Below are 24,724 nucleotides of genomic sequence, written 5' to 3' on the forward strand. Positions count from 1 at the left end.
CCATACATTGTCCAATCCATCCCAAATTTCACACACGTGATAAGGGTCCAGCCATAAACACATCCACGTGTCAATATTGACACACAGTCATAGCGCCCCCCGCTGGCAACAGGAAGTAACAACTTTTATGCCTAGCCCCAGCAGTAGGTTTCACGTAGAGACACGAAATTTGGTACACACGTGCTTCATGTGGAGACGCACCAAAAAGCCTCTTGGACCCATACCTCAAACCCAACAGGAAGTCCGCCATCTTGGATTGACTATCGCACTTGTCATCGTTTTTGGCCATTTCCAGGTCGCATACTTTAACGAACTCCTCCTACAGATTTTATCCAATTGACTTCAAACTTGGTCAGTACCATCACAAGGCCTTTGGGATCAAAAGTTGTATAAATCTTTACCGATAGTCACTCTATGTGGGCGTGGCATGGCGGCAAATTATGGCGTCTCGCCATCTAACACGAGACTGTATAACTTGACCATGCATTGTCCAATTTGTCCCAAATTTAACACACGTGATTAGGGTCCAGCCCAGGACACACCCACGGGTCAATAGTCACACACAGTCTTAGCGCCCCCTGCTGGCTACAGCAAGTAACATGTTTTATTATTATTATTATTTTTAGGGGGAGTAAATCGCTTATTTGAGGCCTTTATCATATTCAAAAACTCACCAAATTTGGAATATACATAAATCAGATTTGAAATTTACGTATTCTGGTATTCGCGAGAATGGACCTTGCAAAATGACTCACTAGCGCCCCCTCAAAATTTTCAAAACATCCTCACAATATAGGTTTTTTTCACGTAGACACACGAAAGTTGGTACCTATGTGTATCATGGGAAGACGTACCAAAAAGCCTCAAGAACCCATACCCGAAAACGTACAGGAAGTCGGCCATCTTGGATTGAATATTGCACTTGTCATCGTTTTTCGCCATTTCCAGGTCGCATACTTTAATGAACTCCTCCTACAGATTTTATCCAATTGACTTCAAACTTGGTCAGTACCATCACAAGGCCTTTGGGATCAAAAGTTATTGAAAGCTTTATCGACGGTCACACTATGTGGGCGTGGCATGGCGGCAAAATATGGCGTCTCGCCATAAAACACGAGATCGTTATAACTTTCCCATTCTTTGTCCCATCTGCTACAAATTTCTCATGCTTCATCACAGTCCAGCCCTTAACACTTCTACATAACAATATTTCATAAAGCCCCGCCCCTTATGCTTTATCCACGCCCCCTTTTACAAAATGACCACGTTGCGTATTTTACATAACTCCTCCAACAGATTTCGTACCATTGACTTCAAACTTGGTCAGTACCATTACAAGGCCTTTGGGATCAAAAGTTATTGAAAGCTTTACAGACGGTCACACTATGTGGGCGTGGCATGGCGGCAAAATATGGCGTCTTGCCATGAAACACGAGACTGTATAACTTCACCATACATTGTCTCATCTGGCCCAAAATTCTTACACGTGATAAGGGTCCACCTCTGAACACACCAACATGTCAATATTGACACACAGTCATAGCGCCCCCAGCTGGCAACAGGAAGTAACAACTTTAACGCCTAGCCCCAGCAGTAGGTTTCACGTAGAGACACGAAATTTGGTACACACATTAATCATGTGGAGACGCACCAAAAAGCCTCTTGGACCCATACCTCAAACCCAACAGGAAGTCCGCCATCTTGGTTTGAATATCGCACTTGTCATCGTTTTTGCCCATTTCCAGGTCGCATACTTTAACGAACTCCTCCTACAGATTTCACCCGATTTACTTCAAACTTGGTCAGTACCATCACAAGGCCTTTGGGATCAAAAGTTATTGAAAGCTTTACCGACGGTCACACTATGTGGGCGTGGCATGGCGGCAAAAAATGGCATCTCGCCATAACACACGAGACTGCATAACTTGACCATACATTGTCCAATCTGTCCCAAATTTCACACACGTGATTAGGGTCCAGCCCGCAACTCAGGTTACTACTTCCCCATGAGCTCCTGAGGCTCGCTGCAAAATTTTGGGCGATCACCACTAGGTGGCGCACTTTAAATTGAAGTATTTTATATCTCCACTTCGGTTGGTCGGATTAACAGTAAACTTGGTAGACTTATTGTCAATGCCCTCCTGAGGATAACCCTTGAACATTTTATTGATCTGCCCCTAGGTGGCGCTCTGGTGGCAGTTTAATTTAATGAGTGCCACTGTGCCCAGACCATGAGACTTAAGGTAATGAAATTCATAGGGGTGGTATAGACTGGCCCCTGTAACGCACACACCCCGACGGCAGCATGCCCGACACGCGTGTACTGCGAGGGCCCGTTCAGTACTGCGCGCAGTCCTAGTTAGGGACCGAGCACTAACGGTGCAAGGACCCTATTGAAATTGGTCCGTTTTTTATTATTATTATTATTATTCCCAAAACTAAATCGCCTTTTTGGGGGCTTTATCATATTCAAAAACGCCCCATATTTGGAATATACATAAATCTCTGGTGAAATTTACGTATTCTAGTGGTCGCGGGAATGGGCGTGGCAAAATGACTCAACAGCGCCCCCTTGAAAGTCAAGAAAATTCAGCCCCTCGCAAAGGAATGTCGTAGACACACGAAATTTGGTATGTGCATGTATCATGGCAAGATGCACCAAAAAGTCTCAAGAACCCATATCCTAAAACGTACAGGAAGTCGGCCATCTTTGATCGAAAATGGCGTTTCCTGCTGTTTTTGCCCATTTCCATGCCGCATACTTTAACGAACTTGTCCTACAGATTTCACCCGATCGACTTCACATTTGGTCAGTACCATCACAAGGCCTTTGGGATCAAAAGTTGTATAAAGCTTTACCGCCGGTCACACTATGTGGGCGTGGCATGGCGGCAAAAAATGGCGTCTCGCCATAAAACACGAGATTGTTATAACTTCTCCATTCTTTGTCCCATCTGGTCCAAACTTGTCATGCTTCATCAGAGTCCAGCCCTTAACACTTCTACATAACAATATTTCATAAAGCCCCGCCCCTTATGCTTTATCCACGCCCCCTTTCATAAAATGACCACCTTGCATACTTTACATAACTCCTCCTACAGATTTTACCCCATTGACTCCAAACTTGGTCAGTACCATCACAAGGCCTTGGAGATGAAATGTTGTATAAATCTTTCCCGACGGTCACACTATGTGGGCGTGGCATGACGACAAAATATGGCATCTCGCCATAACACACGAGACTGTATAACTTCACCATACATTGTCCAATCAGTCCCAAATTTCACACACGTGATTAGGGTCCAGCCTGGGACACACCCACAGGTCAATAGCGACACACAGTCATAGCGCCCCCTGCTGGCTACAGGAAGTAACATGTTTTACACCTACCACAAGCACAGTGGTAGGAGACACGCAATTTGGTACGCATAGGGACTGAGCCAACAGCGCCGCATCTGATTTGCCCTCCCCTGACGGGGCCTCCCCCGACGGCTCCACTCTGCGAGGGCCCGTTCAGTACTGCGCGCAGTCCTAGTTAGGGACCGAGCACTAACGGTGCAAGGACCCTATTGTAATTGGTCCGTTTTTTATTATTATTATTCTTCTCCCAAATGAATTGCCTTTTTGGGGGCTTTATCATATTCAAAAACTCCCCATATTTGGAATATACATAAATGAGATTTGAAATTTACGTATTCTGGTATTCGCGGGAATGGACCTTGCAAAATGACTCACTAGCGCCCCCTCAAAATTTTCAAAACATCCTCACAATATAGGTTTTTTTCACGTAGACACACAAAAGTTGGTACATATGTGTATCATGGGAAGACGCACCAAAAAGCCTCAAAAACCCATACCTGAAAACGTACAGGAAGTCCTCCATCTTGGATTGAATATTGCACTTGTCATCGTTTTTGGCCATTTCCAGGTCGCATACTTTAACGAACTCCTCCTACAGATTTTATCCAATTGACTTCAAACTTGGTCAGTACCATCACAAGGCCTTTGGGATCACAAGTTGCATAAATCTTTACCGACCGTCACACTATGTGGGCGTGGCATGGCGGCAAAATATGGCATCTCGCCATCTAACACCAGACTGAATAACTTGACCATACATTGTCCAATCTGTCCCAAATTTAACACACGTGATTAGGGTCCAGCCCGGGACACACCCACGTGTCCATCTTCACAGATAGTCATAGCGCCCCCTGCTGGCTACAGGAAGTATCATGTTTTACACCTACCACAAGCACAGTGGTAGGAGACACGCAATTTGGTACGCATAGGGACTGAGCCAACAGCGCCGCGTCCGATGTGCCCTCCCCTGACGGCGCCTCCCCCGACGGCTCCACTCTGCGAGGGCCCGTTCAGTACTGCGCGCAGTCCTAGTTAGGGACCGAGCACTAACGGTGCAAGGACCCTATTGTAATTGATCCGTTTTTTATTATTATTATTATTCTTCTCCCAAATGAATTGCCTTTTTGGGGGCTTTATCATATTCAAAAAGTCACCAAATTTGGAATATACATAAATCAGATTTGAAATTTACGTATTCTGGTATTCGCGGGAATGGACCTTGCAAAATGACTCACTAGCGCCCCCTTGAAATTTTCAAAACATCCTCACAATATAGGTTTTTTTCACGTAGACACACGAAATTTGGTACATACGTGTATCATGGGAAGACGCACCAAAAAGCCTCAAGAACCCATACTCGAAAACGTACAGGAAGACGGCCATCTTGGATTGAATATCGCACTTGTCATCGTTTTTGGCCATTTCCAGGTCGCATACTTTAACGAACTCCTCCTACAGATTTTATCCAATTGACTTCAAACTTGGTCAGTACCATCACAAGGCCTTTGGGATCAAAAGTTGTATAAAGCTTTACCGACGGTCACACTATGTGGGCGTGGCATGGCGGCAAAATATGGCGTCTCGCCATAAAACATGAGATTGTTATAACTTCTCCATTCTTTGTCCCATCTGGTCCAAACTTCTCATGTTTCATCAGAGTCCAGCCCTTAACACTTCTACATAACAATCTTTCAGAAAGCCCCGCCCCTTATGCTTTATCCACGCCCCCTTTCATAAAATGACCACGTTGCATACTTTACATAACTCCTCAGACAGATTTCACCCCATGGACTTCAAACTTGGTCAGTACCATCACAAGGCCTTAGGGATCAAACGTTGTATAAATCTTTACCGACGGTCACACTATGTGGGCGTGGCATGGCGGCAAAATATGGCGTCTCGCCATAACACACAAGACTGTATAACTTGCCCATAAATTGTCCAATCTGTCCCAAATTTCACACACGTGATTAGGGTCCAGCCCAGGACACACCCACGTGTCAGTCGTGACACACAGTCATAGCGCCCCCTGCTGGCTACAGGAAGTAACATGTCTTACACCTACCACAAGCACAGTGGTAGGAGACACGCAATTCGGTACGCATAGGGACTGAGCCAACAGCGCCGCGTCTGATGTGCCCTCCCCTGATGGCGCCTCCCCCGACGGCTCCACTCTGCGAGGGCCCGTTCAGTACTGCGCGCAGTCCTAGTTATTATTATTCTTCTCCCAAATGAATTGCCTTTTTGGGGGCTTTATCATATTCAAAAAGTCACCAAATTTGGAATATACATAAATCAGATTTGAAATTTACGTATTCTGGTATTCGCGGGAATGGACCTTGCAAAATGACTCACTAGCGCCCCCTTGAAATTTTCAAAACATCCTCACAATATAGGTTTTTTTCACGTAGACACACGAAAGTTGGTACATATGTGTATCATGGGAAGACGTACCAAAAAGCCTCAAGAACCCATACCCGAAAACGTACAGGAAGTCGGCCATCTTGGATTGAATATCGCACTTGTCATCGTTTTTCGCCATTTCCAGGTCGCATACTTTAATGAACTCCTCCTACAGATTTTATCCAATTGACTTCAAACTTGGTCAGTACCATCACAAGGCCTTTGGGATCAAAAGTTGTATAAATCTTTACCGTCGGTCACACTATGTGGGCGTGGCATGGCGGCAAAATATGGCGTCTCGCCATAAAACACGAGATTGTTATAACTTCTCCATTCTTTGTCCCATCGTGTCCAAACTTCTCATGCTTCATCAGAGTCCAGCCCTTAACACTTCTACATAACAATATTTCATAAAGCCCCGCCCCTTATGCTTTATCCACGCCCCCTTTCATGAAATAGCCACGTTGCATACTTTACAAAACTCCTCCTACAGATTTCACCCAATTTACTTCAAACTTGGTCAGTACCATCACAAGGCCTTTGGAATCAAAAGTTGTATAAATCTTTACCGACCGTCACACTATGTGGGCGTGGCATGGCGGCAAAATATGGCGTCTCGCCATCTAACACCAGACTGCATAACTTGACCATACATTGTCCAATCCGTCCCAAATTTCACACACGTGATAAGGGTCCAGCCTGGGACACACCCACAGGTCAATAGTGACACACAGTCATAGCGCCCCCTGCTGGCTACAGGAAGTAACATGTTTTACACCTACCACAAGCACAGTGGTAGGAGACACGCAATTTGGTACGCATAGGGACTGAGCCAACAGCGCCGCATCTGATTTGCCCTCCCCTGAGGCGCCTCCCCCGACGGCTCCACTCTGCGAGGGCCCGTTCAGTACTGCGCGCAGTCCTAGTTAGGGACCGAGCACTAACGGTGCAAGGACCCTATTGAAATTGGTCCGTTTATTATTATACTTTTTCTTCCTAATAGTAAATCGCCTTTTTGGGGGCTTTATCATATTCAAAAACTCACCAATTTTGGAATATACATAAATCTCCGCTGAAATTTACGTATTCTCGTGGTCCCAGGAATGGGCGTGGCAAAATGACTCAACAGCGCCCCCTTGAAAGTCAAGAAAATTCAGCCCCTCGCACAGGAATGTCGTAGAGACACGGAATTTGGTACATACATGTATCATGACAAGACGCACCAAAAAGTCTCAAGAACCCATACCCTAAAACGTACAGGAAGTCGGCCATCTTGGATCAAAAATGGCGTTTCCTGCTGTTTTTGCCTGTTTTTGCCCATTTCCATGCCACGTACTTTAACGAACTCCTCCTACAGATTTCATCGAATTCTCTTCAAACTTGGTCAGTACCCTCATAAGCCCTTTGGGATCAAAAGTTGTATAAAGCTTTACCGCTGCTCCCACTATGTGGGTGTGGCATGGCGCCAAAATATGGCGTCTCCCCATAAAACACGAGATCGTTATAAGTTTTCCATTCTCTGTCCGATCTGGTCCAAACTTCTCATGCTTCATCTGAGTCGAGCCCTTAACACTTCTCATTAACAATATTTCATAAAGCCCCGCCCCTTATGCTTTATCCACGCCCCCTTTCATAAAATGACCACGTTGCATACTTTACATAACTCCTCAGACAGATTTCGGTCCATAGACTTCAAACTTGGTCAGTACCATCACAAGGCCTTAGGGATCAAACGTTGTATAAATCTTTACCGACGGTCACACTATGTGGGCGTGGTATGGCGGCAAAATATGGCGTCTCGCCATAACACACGAGACTGTATAACCTCACCATACATGGTCCAATCTGTCCCAAATTTCACACACGTGATTAGGGTCCAGCCCGAAACACACCCACATGTCAATTTTGACACACACTCATAGCGCCCCCCGCTGGCAACAGGAAGTAACAACTTTTTTGCCTACCCCCAGCAGTAGGTTTCACGTAGACACACAAAATTTGGTACACACGTGCTTCATGTGGAGACGCACCAAAAAGCCTCTTGGACACATACCTCAAACCCAACAGGAAGTCCGCCATCTTGGATTGCCTATCGCACTTGTCATCATTTTTGGCCATTTCCAGGTCGCATACTTTAACAAACTCCTCCTACAGATTTTATCCAATTGACTTCAAACTTGGTCAGTACCATCACAAGGCCTTTGGGATCAAAAGTTGTATAAATCTTACCCGAAGGTCACACTATGTGGGCGTGGCATGGCGGCAAAATATGGCGTCTCGCCATCTAACACCAGACTGAATAACTTGACCATACATTGTCCAATCTGTCCCAAATTTAACACACGTGATTAGGGTCCAGCCCAGGACACACCCACGGTTCAATAGTCACACACAGTCATAGCGCCCCCTGCTGGCTACAGGAAGTAACATGTTTTACACCTACCACAAGAACAGTGGTAGGAGACACGCAATTTGGTACGCATAGAGACTGAGCCCACAGCGCTGCGTCCGACGTGCCCTCCCCCGACGTGCCCTCCCCCGACGGCTCCACTCTGCGAGGGCCCGTTCAGTACTGCGCGCAGTCCTAGTTATTATTATTCTTCTCCCAAATGAATTGCCTTTTTGGGGGCTTTATCATATTCAAAAAGTCACCAAATTTGGAATATACATAAATCAGATTTGAAATTTACGTATTCTGGTATTCACGGGAATGGACCTTGCAAAATGACTCACTAGCGCCCCCTTGAAATTTTCAAAACATCCTCACAATATAGGTTTTTTTCACGTAGACACACGAAATTTGGTACATACGTGTATCATGGGAAGACGCACCAAAAAGCCTCAAGAACCCATACTCGAAAACGTACAGGAAGACGGCCATCTTGGATTGAATATTGCACTTGTCATCGTTTTTGGCCATTTCCAGGTCGCATACTTTTACGAACTCCTCCTACAGATTTTATCCAATTGACTTCAAACTTGGTCAGTACCATCACAAGGACTTTGGGATCAAAAATTGTATAAATCTTTACCGTCGGTCACACTATGTGGGCGTGGCATGGCGGCAAAATATGGCGTCTCGCCATAAAACGAGAGATTGTTATAACTTCTCCATTCTTTGTCCCATTGTGTCCAAACTTCTCATGCTTCATCAGAGTCCAGTCCTTAACACTTCTACATAACAATATTTCATAAAGCCCCGCCCCTTATGCTTTACCCCCCCCCCCCTTTCATAAAATGACCACGTTGCATACTTTACATAACTCCTCAGACAGATTTCACCCCATGGACTTCAAACTTGGTCAGTACAATCACAAGGCCTTAGGGATCAAAAGTTGTATAAATCTTACCCGATGGTCACACTACGTGGGCGTGGCATGGCGGCAAAATATGGCGTCTCGCCATCTAACACCAGACTGCATAACTTGACCATACATTGTCCAATCCGTCCCAAATTTCACACACGTGATAAGGGTCCAGCCATAAACACATCCACATGTCAATATTGACACACAGTCATAGCGCCCCCTGCAGGCAACAGCAAGTAACATGTTTTTCACCTAGCCCCAGCAGTAGGTTTCACATAGACACAGGAAATTTGGTACACACGTGCTTCATGTGGAGACGCACCAAAAAGCCTCTTGGACCCATACCCTCAAACGTACAGGAAGTCGGCCATCTTGGATTGAATATCGCACTTGTCATCGTTTTTGGCCATTTCCAGGTCACATACTTTAACGAACTCCTCCTACAGATTTCATCCAATTCTCTTCAAACTTGGTCAGCACCATCACAAGGCCTTTGGGATCAAAAGTTGTATTAATCTTTACCGCCTGTCACACTATGTGGGCGTGGCTTGGCGGCAAAATATGGCGTCTCGCCATAACACACAAGACTGGATAACTTGACCATACATTGTCCAATCTGTCCCAAATTTCACAAACGTCATTAGGGTCCACCCCGGGACACACCCACGTGTCTATATTGACACACAGTCATAGCGCCCCCTGCTGGCAACAGCAAGTAACTTGTTTTATACCTCCCATGATCGCAGTGGTAGGAGACACGCCAATTGGGACGCATAGGGACTGAGCCCACATCGCCGCGCCCTACGTGCCCTCCCTCGACGTGCCCTCCCCCGACGGCTCCACTCTGCGAGGGCCCGTTCAGTACTGCGCGCAGTCCTAGTTAGGGACCGAGCACTAACAGTGCGAGGACCCTATTGAAATTGGTCCGTTTATTATTAGGGACCGAGCACTAACGGTGCGAGGACCCTATTGAAATTGAAGGAATTATTATTATTATTATTATTCCGGAAAATAAATCGCATTTTTGGGGCCTTTATCATATTCAAAAACTCACCATATTTGGAATATACATAAATCTCTGGTGAAATTTACGTATTCTTGTGGTCACGGGAATGGGCGTGGCACAATGACTCAACAGCGCCCCCTTGAAAGTCAAGAAAATTCAGCCCCTCGCACAGGAATGTCGTACAGACACGAAATTTTCCACGTACATGTATCATGGGAAGACGCACAAAAAAGTCTCAAGAACCCATACCCGAAAACGAACAGGAAGTCGGCCATCTTGGATTGAATATCACACTTTTCATCGTTTTTGGCCATTTCCAGGTTGCATACTTTAACGAACTCGTACTACAGATTTTACCCGATTGACTTCAAACTTGGTCAGTACCATCACAAGGCCTTTGGGATCAAAAGTTGTATAAATCTTTACCGACAGTCACACTATGTGGGCGTGGCATGGCGGCAAAATATGGCGTCTCGCCATAAAACACGAGATTTTTATAACTTTTCCATTCTTTGTCCGATCTTGTCTAAACTTGTCATGCTTCATCAGAGTCCAGCCCTTAACACTTCTACATAACAATACTTCATAAAGCCCCGCCCCTTATGCTTTATCCACGCCCCCTTTTACAAAATGACCACGTTGCGTATTTTACATAACTCCTCCAACAGATTTCGTACCATTGACTTCAAACTTGGTCAGTACCATTACAAGGCCTTTGGGATCAAAAGTTGTATAAATCTTCACCGCCTGTCACACTATGTGGGCGTGGCATGTCGGCAAAATATGGCGTTTCGCCATAACAGACGAGACTGTATAACTTGACCATACATTGTCCAATCTGTCCCAAATTTCACACACATGACTAGGGTCCAGCCCAGAACACACCCACATGTCATTATTGACACACAGTCATAGCGCCCCCTGCTGGCAACAGCAAGTAACTTGTTTTACACCTACCACAAGCACAGTGGTAGGAGACACGCAATTTGGTACGCATAGGGACTGAGACAACAGCGCCGTGTCCGACGTGGACTCCGCTTACATCGCCTCCCCCGACGGCTCCACTCGGCTCGGTCCCGTTCAGTCCTGCTTGCAGGCCTAGTTATTATTATTATTATTATTTTTAGGGGGAGTAAATCGCTTATTTGAGGCCTTTATCATATTCAAAAACTCACCAAATTTGGAATATACATAAATCAGATTTGAAATTTACGTATTCTGGTATTCGCGGGAATGGACCTTGCAAAATGACTCACTAGCGCCCCCTCAAAATTTTCAAAACAACCTCACAATATAGGTTTTTTTCACGTAGACACACGAAAGTTGGTACATATGTGTATCATGGGAAGACGCACCAAAAAGCCTCAAGAACCCATACCCGAAAACGTACAGGAAGTCGGCCATCTTGGATTGAATATTGCACTTGTCATCGTTTTTCGCCATTTCCAGGTCGCAAACTTTTACGAACTCCTCCTACAGATTTTATCCAATTGACTTCAAACTTGGTCAGTACCATCACAACGACTTTGGGATCAAAAGTTGTATAAAGCTTTACCGACGGTCACACTATGTGGGCGTGGCATGGCGGCAAAATATGGCGTCTCGCCATAACACACCAGACAGTATAACTTGCCCGTACATTGTCCCATCTGTCCCAATTTTCTCACAGGTGATGAGGGTCCAGCCCTGAACACACCCACATCTAAATATTGACACACAGTCATAGCGCCCCCCGATGGCAACAGGAAGTAACAACTTTAACGCCTAGCCCCAGCAGTAGGTTTCACGTAGAGATACGAAATTTGGTACACACGTGCTTCATGTGGAGACGCACCAAAAAGCCTCTTGGACCCATACCTCAAACCCAACAGGAAGTCCGCCATCTTGGATTGACTATCGCACTTGTCATCGTTTTTGGCCATTTCCAGGTCGCATACTTTAACGAACTCCTCCTACAGATTTTATCCAATTGACTTCAAACTTGGTCAGTACCATCACAAGGCCTTTGGGATCAAAAGTTGTATAAATCTTTACCGACCGTCACACTATGTGGGCGTGGCATGGCGGCAAAATATGACATCTCGCCATCTAACACCAGACTGAATAACTTGACCATACATTGTCCAATCTGTCCCAAATTTAACACACGTGATAAGGGTCCAGCCCGGGACACACCCACAGGTCAATAGTGACACACAGTCATAGCGCCCCCTGCTGGCTACAGGAAGTAACATGTTTTACACCTACCACAAGCACAGTGGTAGGAGACACGCAATTTGGTACGCATAGGGACTGAACCAACAGTGCCACGTCCGACGTGCCCTCCCCTGACGGCGCCTCCCCCGACGGCTCCACTTTGCGAGGGCCCGTTCAGTACTGCGCGCAGTCCTAGTTATTATTATTCTTCTCCCAAATGAATTGCCTTTTTGGGGGCTTTATCATATTCAAAAAGTCACCAAATTTGGAATATACATGAATTAGATTTGAAATTTACGTATTCTGGTATTCGCGGGAATGGACCTTGCAAAATGACTCAGTAGCGCCCCCTTGAAATTTTCAAAACATCCTCACAATATAGGTTTTTTTCACGTAGACACACGATATTTGGTACATACGTGTATCATGGGAAGACACACCAAAAAGCCTCAAGAACCCATACTCGAAAACGTACAGGAAGACGGCCATCTTGGATTGATTAGCGCACTTGTCATCGTTTTTGGCCATTTCCAGGTCGCATACTTTTACGAACTCCTCCTACAGATTTTATCCAATTGACTTCAAACTTGGTCAGTACCATCACAAGGCCTTTGGGATCAAAAGTTGTATAAAGCTTTACCGACGGTCACACTATGTGGGCGTGGCATGGCGGCCAAATATGGCGTCTCGCCATAAAACACGAGATTGTTATAACTTCTCCATTCTTTGTCCCATCTGGTCCAAACTTCTCATGCTTCATCAGAGCCCAGCCCTTAACACTTCTACATAACAATATTTCATAAAGCCCCGCCCCTTATGCTTTATCCACGCCCCCTTTCATAAAATGACCATGTTGCATACTTTACATAACTCCTCAGACAGATTTCACCCCATGGACTTCAAACTTGGTCAGTAGCATCACAAGGCCTTAGGGATCAAACGTTGTATAAATCTTTACCGACGGTCACACTATGTGGGCGTGGCATGGCGGCAAAATATGGCGTCTCGCCATAACACACGAGACTGTATAACTTGACCATACATTGTCCAATCTGTCCCAAATTTCACACACGTGATTAGAGTCCAGCCCTGAACACACCCACGTGTCCATTTTCACAGACAGTCATAGCGCCCCCTGCTGGCTACAGGAGGTAACATGTTTTACACCCACCACAAGCACAGTGGTAGGAGACATGCAATTTGGTACGCATAGGGACTGAGCCAAAAGCGCCGCGTCCTACGTGCCCTCCCCTTACGGCGCCTCCCCCGACGGCTCCACTCGGCTCGGTCCCGTTCAGTACTGCGCGCAGTCCTAGTTATTATTCTCCTTCTCCCAAATGAATTGCCTTTTTGGGGGCTTTATCATATTCCAAAACTCACCAAATTTGGAATTTGGTACATACGTGTATCATGGGAAGACGCACCAAAAAGCCTCAAGAACCCATACTCGAAAACGTACAGGAAGTCGGCCATCTTGGATTGAATATCGCACTAGTCATCGTTTTTGGCCATTTCCAGGTCGCATACTATAACGAACTCCTCCTACAGATTTCATCCAATTCTCTTCAAACTTGGTCAGTACCATCACAAGGCCTTTGGGATCAAAAGTTGTATAAATCTTTACCGACGGTCACACTATGTGGGCGTGGCATGGCAGCAAAATATGGCGTCTCGCCATGAAACACAAGACATGTATAACTTGACCATACATTGTCCAATCTGTCCCAAATTTCGCACACGTGATTAGGGTCCAGCCCGTGACACACCCACGGGTCAATAGTGACATACAGTCATAGCGCCCCTGCTGGCTACAGGAAGTAACATGTTTTACACCTACCACAAGCACAGTGGTAGGAGACACGCAAATTGGTACGCATAAGGACTGAGCCCACAGTGCCGCGTACGATGTGCCCTCCCCTGACGGCGCCTCCCCCGACGGCTCCACTCTGCGAGGGCCCGTTCAGTACTGCGCGCAGTCCTAGTTATTATTATTAGGGACCGAGCACTAACGGTGCGAGGACCCTATTGTAATTGGTCCGTCTATTATTATTCTTATTTATCCCAAAAAGTAATCACCTTTTTGGGGGCTTTATCATATTCAAAAACTCGCCATTTTTGGAATGTACATAAATCTTTGCTGAAATTTACGTATTCTAGTGGTCCCGGGAATGGGCGTGGCAAAATGACTCAACAGCGCCCCCTTGAAAGTCAAGAAAATTCAGCCCCTCGCACAGGAATGTCGTAGAGACACGAAATTTGGGACATACATGTATCATGGGAAGACGCACCAAAAAGTCTCAAGAACCCATACCCGAAAACGTACAGGAAGTCGGCCATCTTGGATCGAAAATGGCGTTTCCTGCTGTTTTGGGCCATTTCCACGTCGCATACTTTAACGAACTCCTCCTACAGATTTCATCCAATTCTCTTCAAACTTGGTCAGTACCATCACAAAGCCTTTGGGATCAAAAGTTGTATAAATCTTTACCGTCGGTCACACTATGTGGGCGTGGCATGGCGGCAAAATATGGCGTCTCGCCATAAAACACGAGATTGTTATAACTTTTCCATTCTTTGTCCCATCTGGTCCAAACTTCTCATGCTTCATCAGAGTCCCGCCCTTAACACTTCTACATAACAATATTTCATAAAGCCCCGCCCCTTATGCTTTATCCACGCCCCCTTTCATCACATGACCACATTACATACTTTACATAACTCCTCCAACAGATTTAATCCCATTGACTTCAAACTTGGTCAGTACCATCACAAGGCCTTTGGGATCAAAAGTTGTATAAATCTTCACCGACGGCCACACTATGTGGGCGTGGCATGGCGGCAAAATATGGCGTCTCACCATAACACACGAGACAGGATAACTTGACCATACATTGTCCAATCTGTCCAAAATTTCACACACGTGATTAGGGTCCAGCCCGGAACACACCCACGGGTCAATAGTGACACACAGTCATAGCGCCCCCTGCTGGCTACAGGAAGTAACATGTTTTACACCTACCACAAGCACAGTGGTAGGAGACACGCAATTTGGTACGCATAGGGACTGAGCCAACAGCGCCGCGTCCGATGTGCCCTCCCCTGACGGCGCCTCCCCCGACGGCTCCACTCTGCGAGGGCCCGTTCAGTACTGCGCGCAGTCCTAGTTATTATTATTAGGGACCGAGCACTAACGGTGCGAGGACCCTATTGTAATTGGTCCGTCTATTATTATTCTTATTTATCCCAAAAAGTAATCACCTTTTTGGGGGCTTTATCATATTCAAAAACTCGCCATTTTTGGAATGTACATAAATCTTTGCTGAAATTTACGTATTCTAGTGGTCCCGGGAATGGGCGTGGCAAAATGACTCAACAGCGCCCCCTTGAAAGTCAAGAAAATTCAGCCCCTCGCACAGGAATGTCGTAGAGACACGCAATTTGGTACATACATATATCATGACCAGACGCACCAAAAAGTCTCAAGAACCCATACCCTAAAACGTACAGGAAGTCGGCCATCTTGGATCGCAAATGGCGTTTCCTGCTGTTTTGGGCCATTTCCACGTCTCATACTTTAACGAACTCCTCCTACAGATTTCATCCAATTCTCTTCAAACTTGGTCAGTACCATCACAAGGCCTTTGGGATCAAAAGTTGTATAAATCTTTACCGCCGGTCACACTATGTGGGCGTGGCATGGCGGCAAAATATGGCGTCTCGCCATAAAACACGAGATTGTTATAAGTTCTCCATTCTTTGTCCAATCTGCTCCAAACTTCTCATGCTTCATCATAGTCCAGCCCTTAACACTTCTAAATAACAATATTTCATAAAGCCCCACCCCTTATGCTTAATCCACGCCCCCTTTCATAAAATGACCACGTTGCATACTTTAACGAACTCCTCCAACAGATTTCATCCGATTTACTCCAAACGTGGTCAGTACCATCACAAGGTCTTTGGGATCAAAAGTTGTATAAATCTTTACCGACGGTCACACTATGTGGGCGTGGCATGGCGGCGAAATATGGCATCTCGCCATCTAACACCAGACTGGATAACTTGACCATACATTGTCCAATCTGTCCCAAATTTCACACACGTGATTAGGGTCCAGCCCTGAACACACCCACGTGTCTATATTGACACACAGTCATAGCGCCCCCTGCTGGCTACAGCAACTAACATGTTTTACACCTACTTTGAGCTGAGTAGTAGGAGACACGCGATTTTGTACGCATAGGGACTGGGCCAACAGCGCCGCGTCAGATGTGCCCTCCCCTGACGGCGCCTCCCCCGACGGCTCCACTCTGCGAGGGCCCGTTCAGTACTGCGCGCAGTCCTAGTTATTATTATTTTTCAACACTGTCTTGCTGCTCCATGTCCTAGTGGAAAGCCCTGTTGACTGTGAAAAATGTTATGTGAGGTTGTATGCTCACATTTAGCTCTCAAAGTGGGGGTCTCCCGGATCCCTGAGGTGGTTAAGAGTAATTTTCTCAGTAGCTTTAAATGATTCCTGGACCCAGAAAATGTATATTTTGACACCAAGATTGATGTTCTAAGCGGCTTGGAAGATATAGCATTTCTCATAGACTTTATATGGCTGCCATCTCTGATCCGCAATCTTGATGAAGTGGCTCCTACCAAAAATTGAAACCTATGGTGATAGAGAGTATGTGGAAAAAGTATGGTGCTTTTGTCCGGCGTGTCCCCTTTATTTAGCTAAGCCGCCTGACTAATGGTTTAATGGAACATGACATCATCCATAGCAGCCACTCTTTTTCCTCATAGCTTAAGAATTCGAACAAATTCTTAATAAAAGTTGGTCTCAGCAGCTTTTTAAACAGTGGTGGTATTCACAAACATTCTGAGAATAATCTCAGAAGACCTTATTTAGCCTCAACATTTCTAGAAAGGAGTTCTAGCTTAAGAGTAGTTTCAGGAACATTCTCTGAGTAACTCTTGGTATGACTCATGTGAGAATGTGATTGGATGATGATAGATGAAAGGTGTCTATGTCCAGGGTGAGAACATTTGCATTAGTCTGTAGTCTGATAAGGGGATGCAATCTTAGCAATAAGGAGAATAAAATGAGCCTCACCGATCCGATTACCAATCAGAACCGATGGATCACGTGGGACGATATTAATATTTATATTTTACCTAGATTGACCATCATTTATTGCATAGCAGTAACTTTAACCCATTTAGGCCTAAAACGCCTGGAAAAAATGCCTGGAAAACCTATGAGCGATTTTGAAAGAACCCCCTAAAACCTGAAGTTTTCTGGAAATTCAACAGAAGATTTTTCAGCCTCTGTAGCAGATAGAAATTAAATTCAAAAAGTATTTGAGAGCTTATACCCGTGGCTTTCATGAGAAGTTCAGTTTATTTGTCCAAACTTTCAATAACGTTTTTTTTTTTAAATCATCTGTATCCGCTTTCCGGGCTTTAATGGTAGAATAACGCAACAGAGCTCCCGGTTTTAATGGTAGAAATGCGGTAATGCTTTCCCGGCTTAAATGGGTTAATATTCCTTCATAGCAGCAGTGGCACTGTGGAAAACAATATGCCAAAATGGCCTCTATAGGGCAGTCAAGAACAGGCAAGAGCTTAATGTTGAAAGTTCAGTCATTTATTGATAAAAAAAATTGCGCCTATTTAACAGGCTAAACAAACTTAAAATGCCAGTCTGAACATTGGTGGCATTATTGCACATTGTTACACAGTACAGTGTAACATATTATTATTGCTCACTCTCACACTAACATTTCTCTAAATGTCTAAATTATAAATTGCCCCTAGCGTGTGTGACATCGGACTCACTCACTTAGATAAAGTTCCATATGGCAGACATGTTGTGGGTGTGTGTAGGTGCATGCAGGCTGCGTGACCACAACACAACACTTCTTCTGCGCACTACCGCCACCTTTGGATTCAGAATGTATATCACACCATAAAAAACACTTGTACAGCACATGTACGTATAATGCGATCGGATCGGTGATTTTAATCTTTGATCTGATTTTTCGATCTATCGTTTTTTTATCATATCGGGCCAATCCGATCAGTTGCCGATCGATCGGCGTCATCCCTAGTGAGGTGTGTAGAACCTGATAATGTAATAAATTCCCGATAATGTAATAACCCCGATAATGTAATAAAAATCTGCACTTGAGTCCATTGAAAATGTAATAAAACCTGATAATGTAATAACTTCCCAATAATGTAATAAAGTGCATTCCCTAATAATGTAATACACTTTTTTTTAACCAATAATGTAATAAAGTATAACATTAATGGGAAGTTATTACATTATCAGGTTAGCCTTCATTTCGCAAGTCTTGATAATGTAATAATTCCCCAATATTGTAATAATTTAACAGCAGACCACCCAATACTTGAGTTCAAGTGGTGTTACTTTGTAGGCAACTCTGGCTCAAGAGCTCTAGCACCACCAACAGGTCAAAGTTGAATGTTTATTAACTTTTGACCTGTTCATCCATTTTTCACAAAGGATGTATCACTGGAACCCTTGAGCCAATCCGAGCTCAATGCATCCTCAATGGGGTTTTTCGGCCATATTGGATTTTCCGCCATCTTTGATTTGATCAAAAACCTTCCATTAATGTTATACTTTATTACAATATTGGTAAAGAGTGTATTACAAAATTGGGACTTTATAACATTATCGGGAAGTTATTACATTATCAGCTTTTATTACATTTTCAATGGACTCAAGTGCAGATTTTTATTACGTTATCAGGGTTATTACATTATCTGGAATTTATTACATTATCAGGTTCTACAAGGTGCATTGTAAAGTGTGTTTTGGCCTTGTTGCGGCGCCGCAAGGCAACACCTTAATCACCTTAAATCTGCTTCTGACAACCTAAAACAAGCCTCAGAGTTTGCATCATATCTTCTGATAAGCAACATCGACAGAGAAGATGACCCCCTAATCTGGTGGGGGATAAAATAAGGGTCAATATCCACGACTGTCTGTACTAGCGAGGAAACCTGTGTATTCCTGCGACAAGCTTACCTTCTGAACGGCTGTTCAGTACAGGTGGGAACATTGTGACACTGTTTGTCACTGAAGCCTCAACATGTTGACAGACTTGTGTTTCTGGCCAAGAATCTTTAAGCCAATTCTGAAGTGCTATGTTCAGGGACAGACACTCTACGTTCTAAGGAAATCAGACTGTTTGATGTGCATATGATGATAGGGGGAAGTTGTTATCAGCTGCATGTCTCAATTTTCATTTTTTATTTTTGTTAAAATAATTTATCTTCCAATTCTCAGAAAAAAAATTGTGATTCACATTTTTTCCAGAATCGTGCAGCCTTAGTTCACACTAGGTTGTGTAAATCAGCTATTCTCAACCTTGGGGTCCCGACCCCAATTTGGGTCGCAAGATGATTTCTGGGGTCGCCAAATCATTTTGGAAGTCAGCTCTGTCTCCACTGTGTTAAATTGTTTTAGTCTTTGGTCATATAATGTCTTTTTTTGGTCATTTTGTGTTGTTGTTTTTTAATAGTTTTGTGTCTTTTTTGGTAATTTTGTGTCCTTTTTTTGTAATTTTGTGTCTTTTCTGGTAATTTTGTGTCCTTTTTTGGTAATTTTGTGTCTTTTTTGTCATTTTCTGGTCAATTTGTGTCTTTTTGGTCAAATTTTCCCCTTTTTTTGGTCATTTTGTGTCATTTTTGGTCATTTTGTGGTCAATTTGTGTCTTTTCTGGTCATTTTTTCCCCTTTTCTTGGTCATTTAGTGTCTTCTTTTGGACAATTTGTTTCTTTTTGTGGTCACTTTTTGTCATTTTGTGGTCAATTTGAGTCGTTTTTTGCTTAATTTTATGTAATTTTTTGGTCATTTTGTTTCTTTTTTTATCATTCTGTGTGATTCTGTGGTCAATTTGATTCTTTTTTGGGTAATTTTGTGTCTTTTCTGACAAATCCCAAAGTAGCAAGTTCTTACTTTCCATGGAGTCTCTGGCTTGAAGCTGACTGTTAAACACTCAGGAGGTCAGAATGGACCTTTAAACTTATAGCAAAGCACTTAGATAACAAGTAACAATAAAATTTAAAAAAAAATATATAAATGCACAGACAGAGAGATGTTTTAGTTGTTGTCTGCTTCATTATTTTTCCAAAATTTGTCATATCAACTGAGTTTGTATGATCTGAACTGTGCGTATGAGATTGTGTTCAGTGAGCGGGGGTCGCAGACAACATGCATGTTAAATTGGCGGTCGCGACTCAAAAAGGTTGAGAACTACTGGTGTAAATAACCTACTTTATCCACAACCATTCCGCTTCATCTTCCAGCAACACTTCTTGATTTATCAAATCAAACAGCAGCTGAAAGCTATTTTTACCACATGCCCCCTTTAGTTATTATTTCTTAACTGAAATCTTTGAACAAGGTGTCATGCTGTGTTTTTCATTTCCAAACTGAATGATGCAACTAGAAGCTTCCAATGAGACAGTGAAGGCATCAGCTGTACATGTAACTTTGTATGTTGTGTTTCAGGCTGCTGTATCTATGAGAAGCCAAGACAGTTCGGAGAGTCGTCCTCTGAAAGCGAGGGAGATGATGATGAAGAAGGGTGTGGCAGTGCTCACTGTATTCTGGGCCACGGCAGGAGAGGCCATGGACAGAGGGGGGGTGGGGGGACCACAGTGCCCCCAAACTCCGGAGGGTCACACAGCCACTAATGAGTACTGCAGGCTGATTGTTGGGTCTTCGGGGTTTCTCACCACAACAATGACACATTACAAATCTGCACTTTTTTTTTTTTTTTTAGTTTAGTTCATCATCACTGAAGTACAGGTAGGCCTGGTGCTGCACTCCAGTCATGAGCCAGAAACTCCAGCTGCTGGAGCAGGATTACAGCCTTGGTACGGCTGCTGCTAAAGGCACAGCACAAGATGGATTATTGAATTAGCCTCATTGAAAATCCTGATCTTCTTTCGACAGATGAAAGCATGCTCACTATTGTGCCAACTGACATAAGTAAGATGGACTGACAACTCAAATTTAAAATTTCTTTGAAATAACAATTTTTTAAACTGCAAGAGTTTTAAAATGAGACATGCAGTGAAGGTACCATACCAATCTATTGCATGTTTTAACTCCATCACACACAGGGTGCATTACATCAATGCTGAGCATTTCCAAAAACAAGAGTGGCTTTCCTATTCTCCAGACAGTCATTGGTTTCCATTTATTTAACTATGCTATGACAATAAACTTTAAGGATTGTGATTCATCACAATGAACCTCTTGTTTGCTTTTATTTTTGTCTGAGTTGTTTTGCAGAAATGCTATTAAGGTTACAACTGAGAAATATGTCCATCATAACTTCATCCTCTGAACATTTTCCAGTTAATCGACGAGTAATTGTTGTCTATAAAATGTTGGACGATCCAAAATGACCTTCATCACACTATTCGGGACCTAAGGTGACGAACAACATTCAGCAATTCAGTTGATGGAACAAAGACAATCATCAAATGGTCACACTGCAGAAGCAGTGACTGTTGAAAGGACTGGAAAGATTACAAGTACTCCATTGTACTCCATTGCAGCTTAATTTTCTGTCAGTCAGCTAATAAACACAAATCAATTGAGCTCTATTATTATAGTTATAGTTTTTTCAATTAATTTAGCTTGGTCTTCAGAATGCCTAACTTGATTAAAAACAGCCATCACACATATGAGAGCTGTAAAGTGACCTTGTTTAATTAAAGAACCCAAAGATATTCACAAATATTTAGGCACATTAAAAAAAATCACAAAATATATCACCAGCCCAATACCATGGCAACACGTTTTACAACAAAAACACTGAAATGATTGATTACACAAGCCAAGCAAGTTTCAGGCTTTTACAAGCATGATTATGGAACAAATTCCAATTGTTGTAGCTAATACTTGTATTAAGTCTAATGTATAGTGATGTCACCATATGGAAAGCCAACACTGGTTATTAAATCAGCCTGATTGGAGATTCTCCTCTCCTCTCCACAGCTGGATATATAGATATTGTGTCAGCTGAACTGATTAGTGTGGAAAGGCTGCAACCCTTACATACAGAAACATACAGCCCTGCTCACACAACTGCACTATACCAATTGTCTTGCATGTTGTAGCCTTTTTTCGCACTTCATGTACGTACATTGTTAGTTTATAACTGATGTGTTGGTGAGCTTCAGGTCGGTCTAAAAGTTAGAGTTACTGTACCATACTGGAGTAAAATGAATGGAAACCAATGGCTGCCTATTAATACAACCAAAACAGCTCAGAGTGTTTGGAAAATGGACTTCAGCAGTAATGTACTTTACATTACTGCTGAAGTCCATTTGAGTTTGTGATTTGTTATGAAAGAGTTAAAACCAGTGATGGAAGAAGCATTCAGATCCCTTACTTAAGTTAATGTACTAATACCACACTGTAGAAGGACTCCACTAACAGTAAAAGTCCTGCATTCAAAACTTACTTCAGTAAGAGAACAAAAGTATCAGCATCAAAATGTACTTAAAGGTATCAAAAGTACTCGTCCTACAGATTGCTTAGATTGTTATATATATTCCAAATATATTCTATATTTTTGATGCATTTAATTTAGCAGCAATTTCATTTTCTCAAGGTAGGGCTGATTTTAACTTCTTAATTTATTGTTAAGAGATTTCATTTAAACAAAATGTCTAATCACATTTAAAAGATCACAGTCTTTTGTTAAATCTCGTTCTGAAATTAACTTAAGGTGTCCGATAAATGTAGTGGAGTAACACATATTATGTTACATACTCAATACCTCATAATTGTACTGAAGTACAGTACTTGAGTAAATATACCAGGTAACATTCCACCACTAGTTAAAACAAGTGAAAGCACTAGTTATAATGTGAGCATAATTACTTTAACCCCTTTTTGTACCCATCTAGTAATTGTAAAACATTTTTACATTTTACATTTTTCATTTTGTAAAAAAAATTGAATTAATTGTGATAGTCATGATTTCCACATATTTATTCTATATAATTACCATATTTACTTGCAAATCATCTCAGAAAGTGACAAAAACTACATACTTAATTTTTTTTTTAGCATATTTATGATGGAATAACATTAAATGTTTCATATTTACAGCAATGAATGATCAGAAGTTATGATTTCAGAGCAAATAGTTCATTATAATGACATTAGCTCAATATCAGTTAATTATAATTCAGTTAAGCGGTCCTTTCATTGAGATATGGTTATTCAAAATGCGCTCTACCATATGGTTGAGCAGGCAGTTAAAGGGTTAATTAACAACTGCAGAGTTGGCTCCATGCTTGTAATCCCAACAGGAAATGAGGTGTCCTTCTTTCCTCAGCAGCATATTAGACTTTTTGACTGAGGTGTCTGGAGTGCAGCATGCAGCATGATGGACATAGAGAGGCCAAAAAACGCTATCTGCCTGTGTATTTTCCTTTTGACCAAACAGCATAGTTAATTTTATATATTAAGGCACTCTTTTTTTGTTTTTTGTTTTTTTTAATTGTATTTATTTGCCGGTCTTCATTCTAAACTTGCTAACACTTGACAGGCAGTTGACCACAGTCTGTGTAGTAACAAACCAATATGTTAGAATTCGAATTGAGTGAACTGGACGCAACCTTTATATTTATTTGATTGAGTATTTGCTGTTTCTGATTTGTAGACAGTTTTAAAGTTAAAGCCAACGTAGGTGACAATGATCACCGACAGAACATTTTGCACAACACTGTAATTACATTATTACTCCACATGCTTTTAGCACTATCAGTATAATCTGTAACAGCAATGTAATCAGTATTAGTAAATTCAGCCCTGGACCCTGTTCTTCATATGTGTGGATAACTTCACGAACTTGATTCAACACACGTCTGGATTGTACAGTCCTTCATACCAAAAATAACAATAATAATAACTTTATTTATACACAACCCGGTCAAAACAAAATGGCAAAGTGTTTTAAATCCAAATCATACATTTAAAACAAGATCACATTTTTCAACTAGAAAATTTCCTCTGGGGAAATTCTGAAAGGGCCACGGGGGCTACTGGCGGTGTGTGTACACTATGATGAGATTCTTCAGAGATTTCAAACTATGCCCTTTAACCTCAAAGTGTGTGTGTGTGTGTGTGTGTGTGTGTGTGTGTGTGTGTGTGTGTGTATCTGTAACTGTAATCACATCAAAGATCAAAGGCAATCAGATCAAAGCAATCAACAGAATTAACTGACATCTGTTCCGACAAAGTGACAGCAGAGGTGGACAGACTGGAATTTCTGGCCTCGAACAGAAAGCATTTTTGGCAAAACCATAATACCTATCATTGATCCGACTTCACTTTGAGCGTCCTGAGTTCTTCCTGAACGTCTACATATGTTTTTTTTTAAGAAAAATGAAAAAATAGCTT

The 24,724-nt window shown here is 42.9% G+C and overlaps 1 protein-coding gene across 2 annotated transcripts in view; it reads left to right on the plus strand.

The window, feature by feature from the left end:
* ppp1r11 (protein phosphatase 1, regulatory (inhibitor) subunit 11) overlaps positions 1-24,145 on the plus strand; it is a 64,277-nt gene extending 40,132 nt beyond the window's left edge. For both annotated transcript variants that reach the window (XM_059350312.1, XM_059350311.1), the window contains one exon: positions 20,807-24,145. In XM_059350312.1, the coding sequence (XP_059206295.1) occupies positions 20,807-20,991 (185 nt within the window). In that variant the 3' untranslated portion in view covers positions 20,992-24,145. The remainder of the gene's footprint in view (positions 1-20,806) is intronic.
* Positions 24,146-24,724: the final 579 nt, after the last annotated feature.

This window comes from Centropristis striata, chromosome 14 (genome assembly GCF_030273125.1).
Source record: "Centropristis striata isolate RG_2023a ecotype Rhode Island chromosome 14, C.striata_1.0, whole genome shotgun sequence".
Classification (NCBI taxonomy): Eukaryota; Metazoa; Chordata; class Actinopteri; order Perciformes; family Serranidae; genus Centropristis; species Centropristis striata.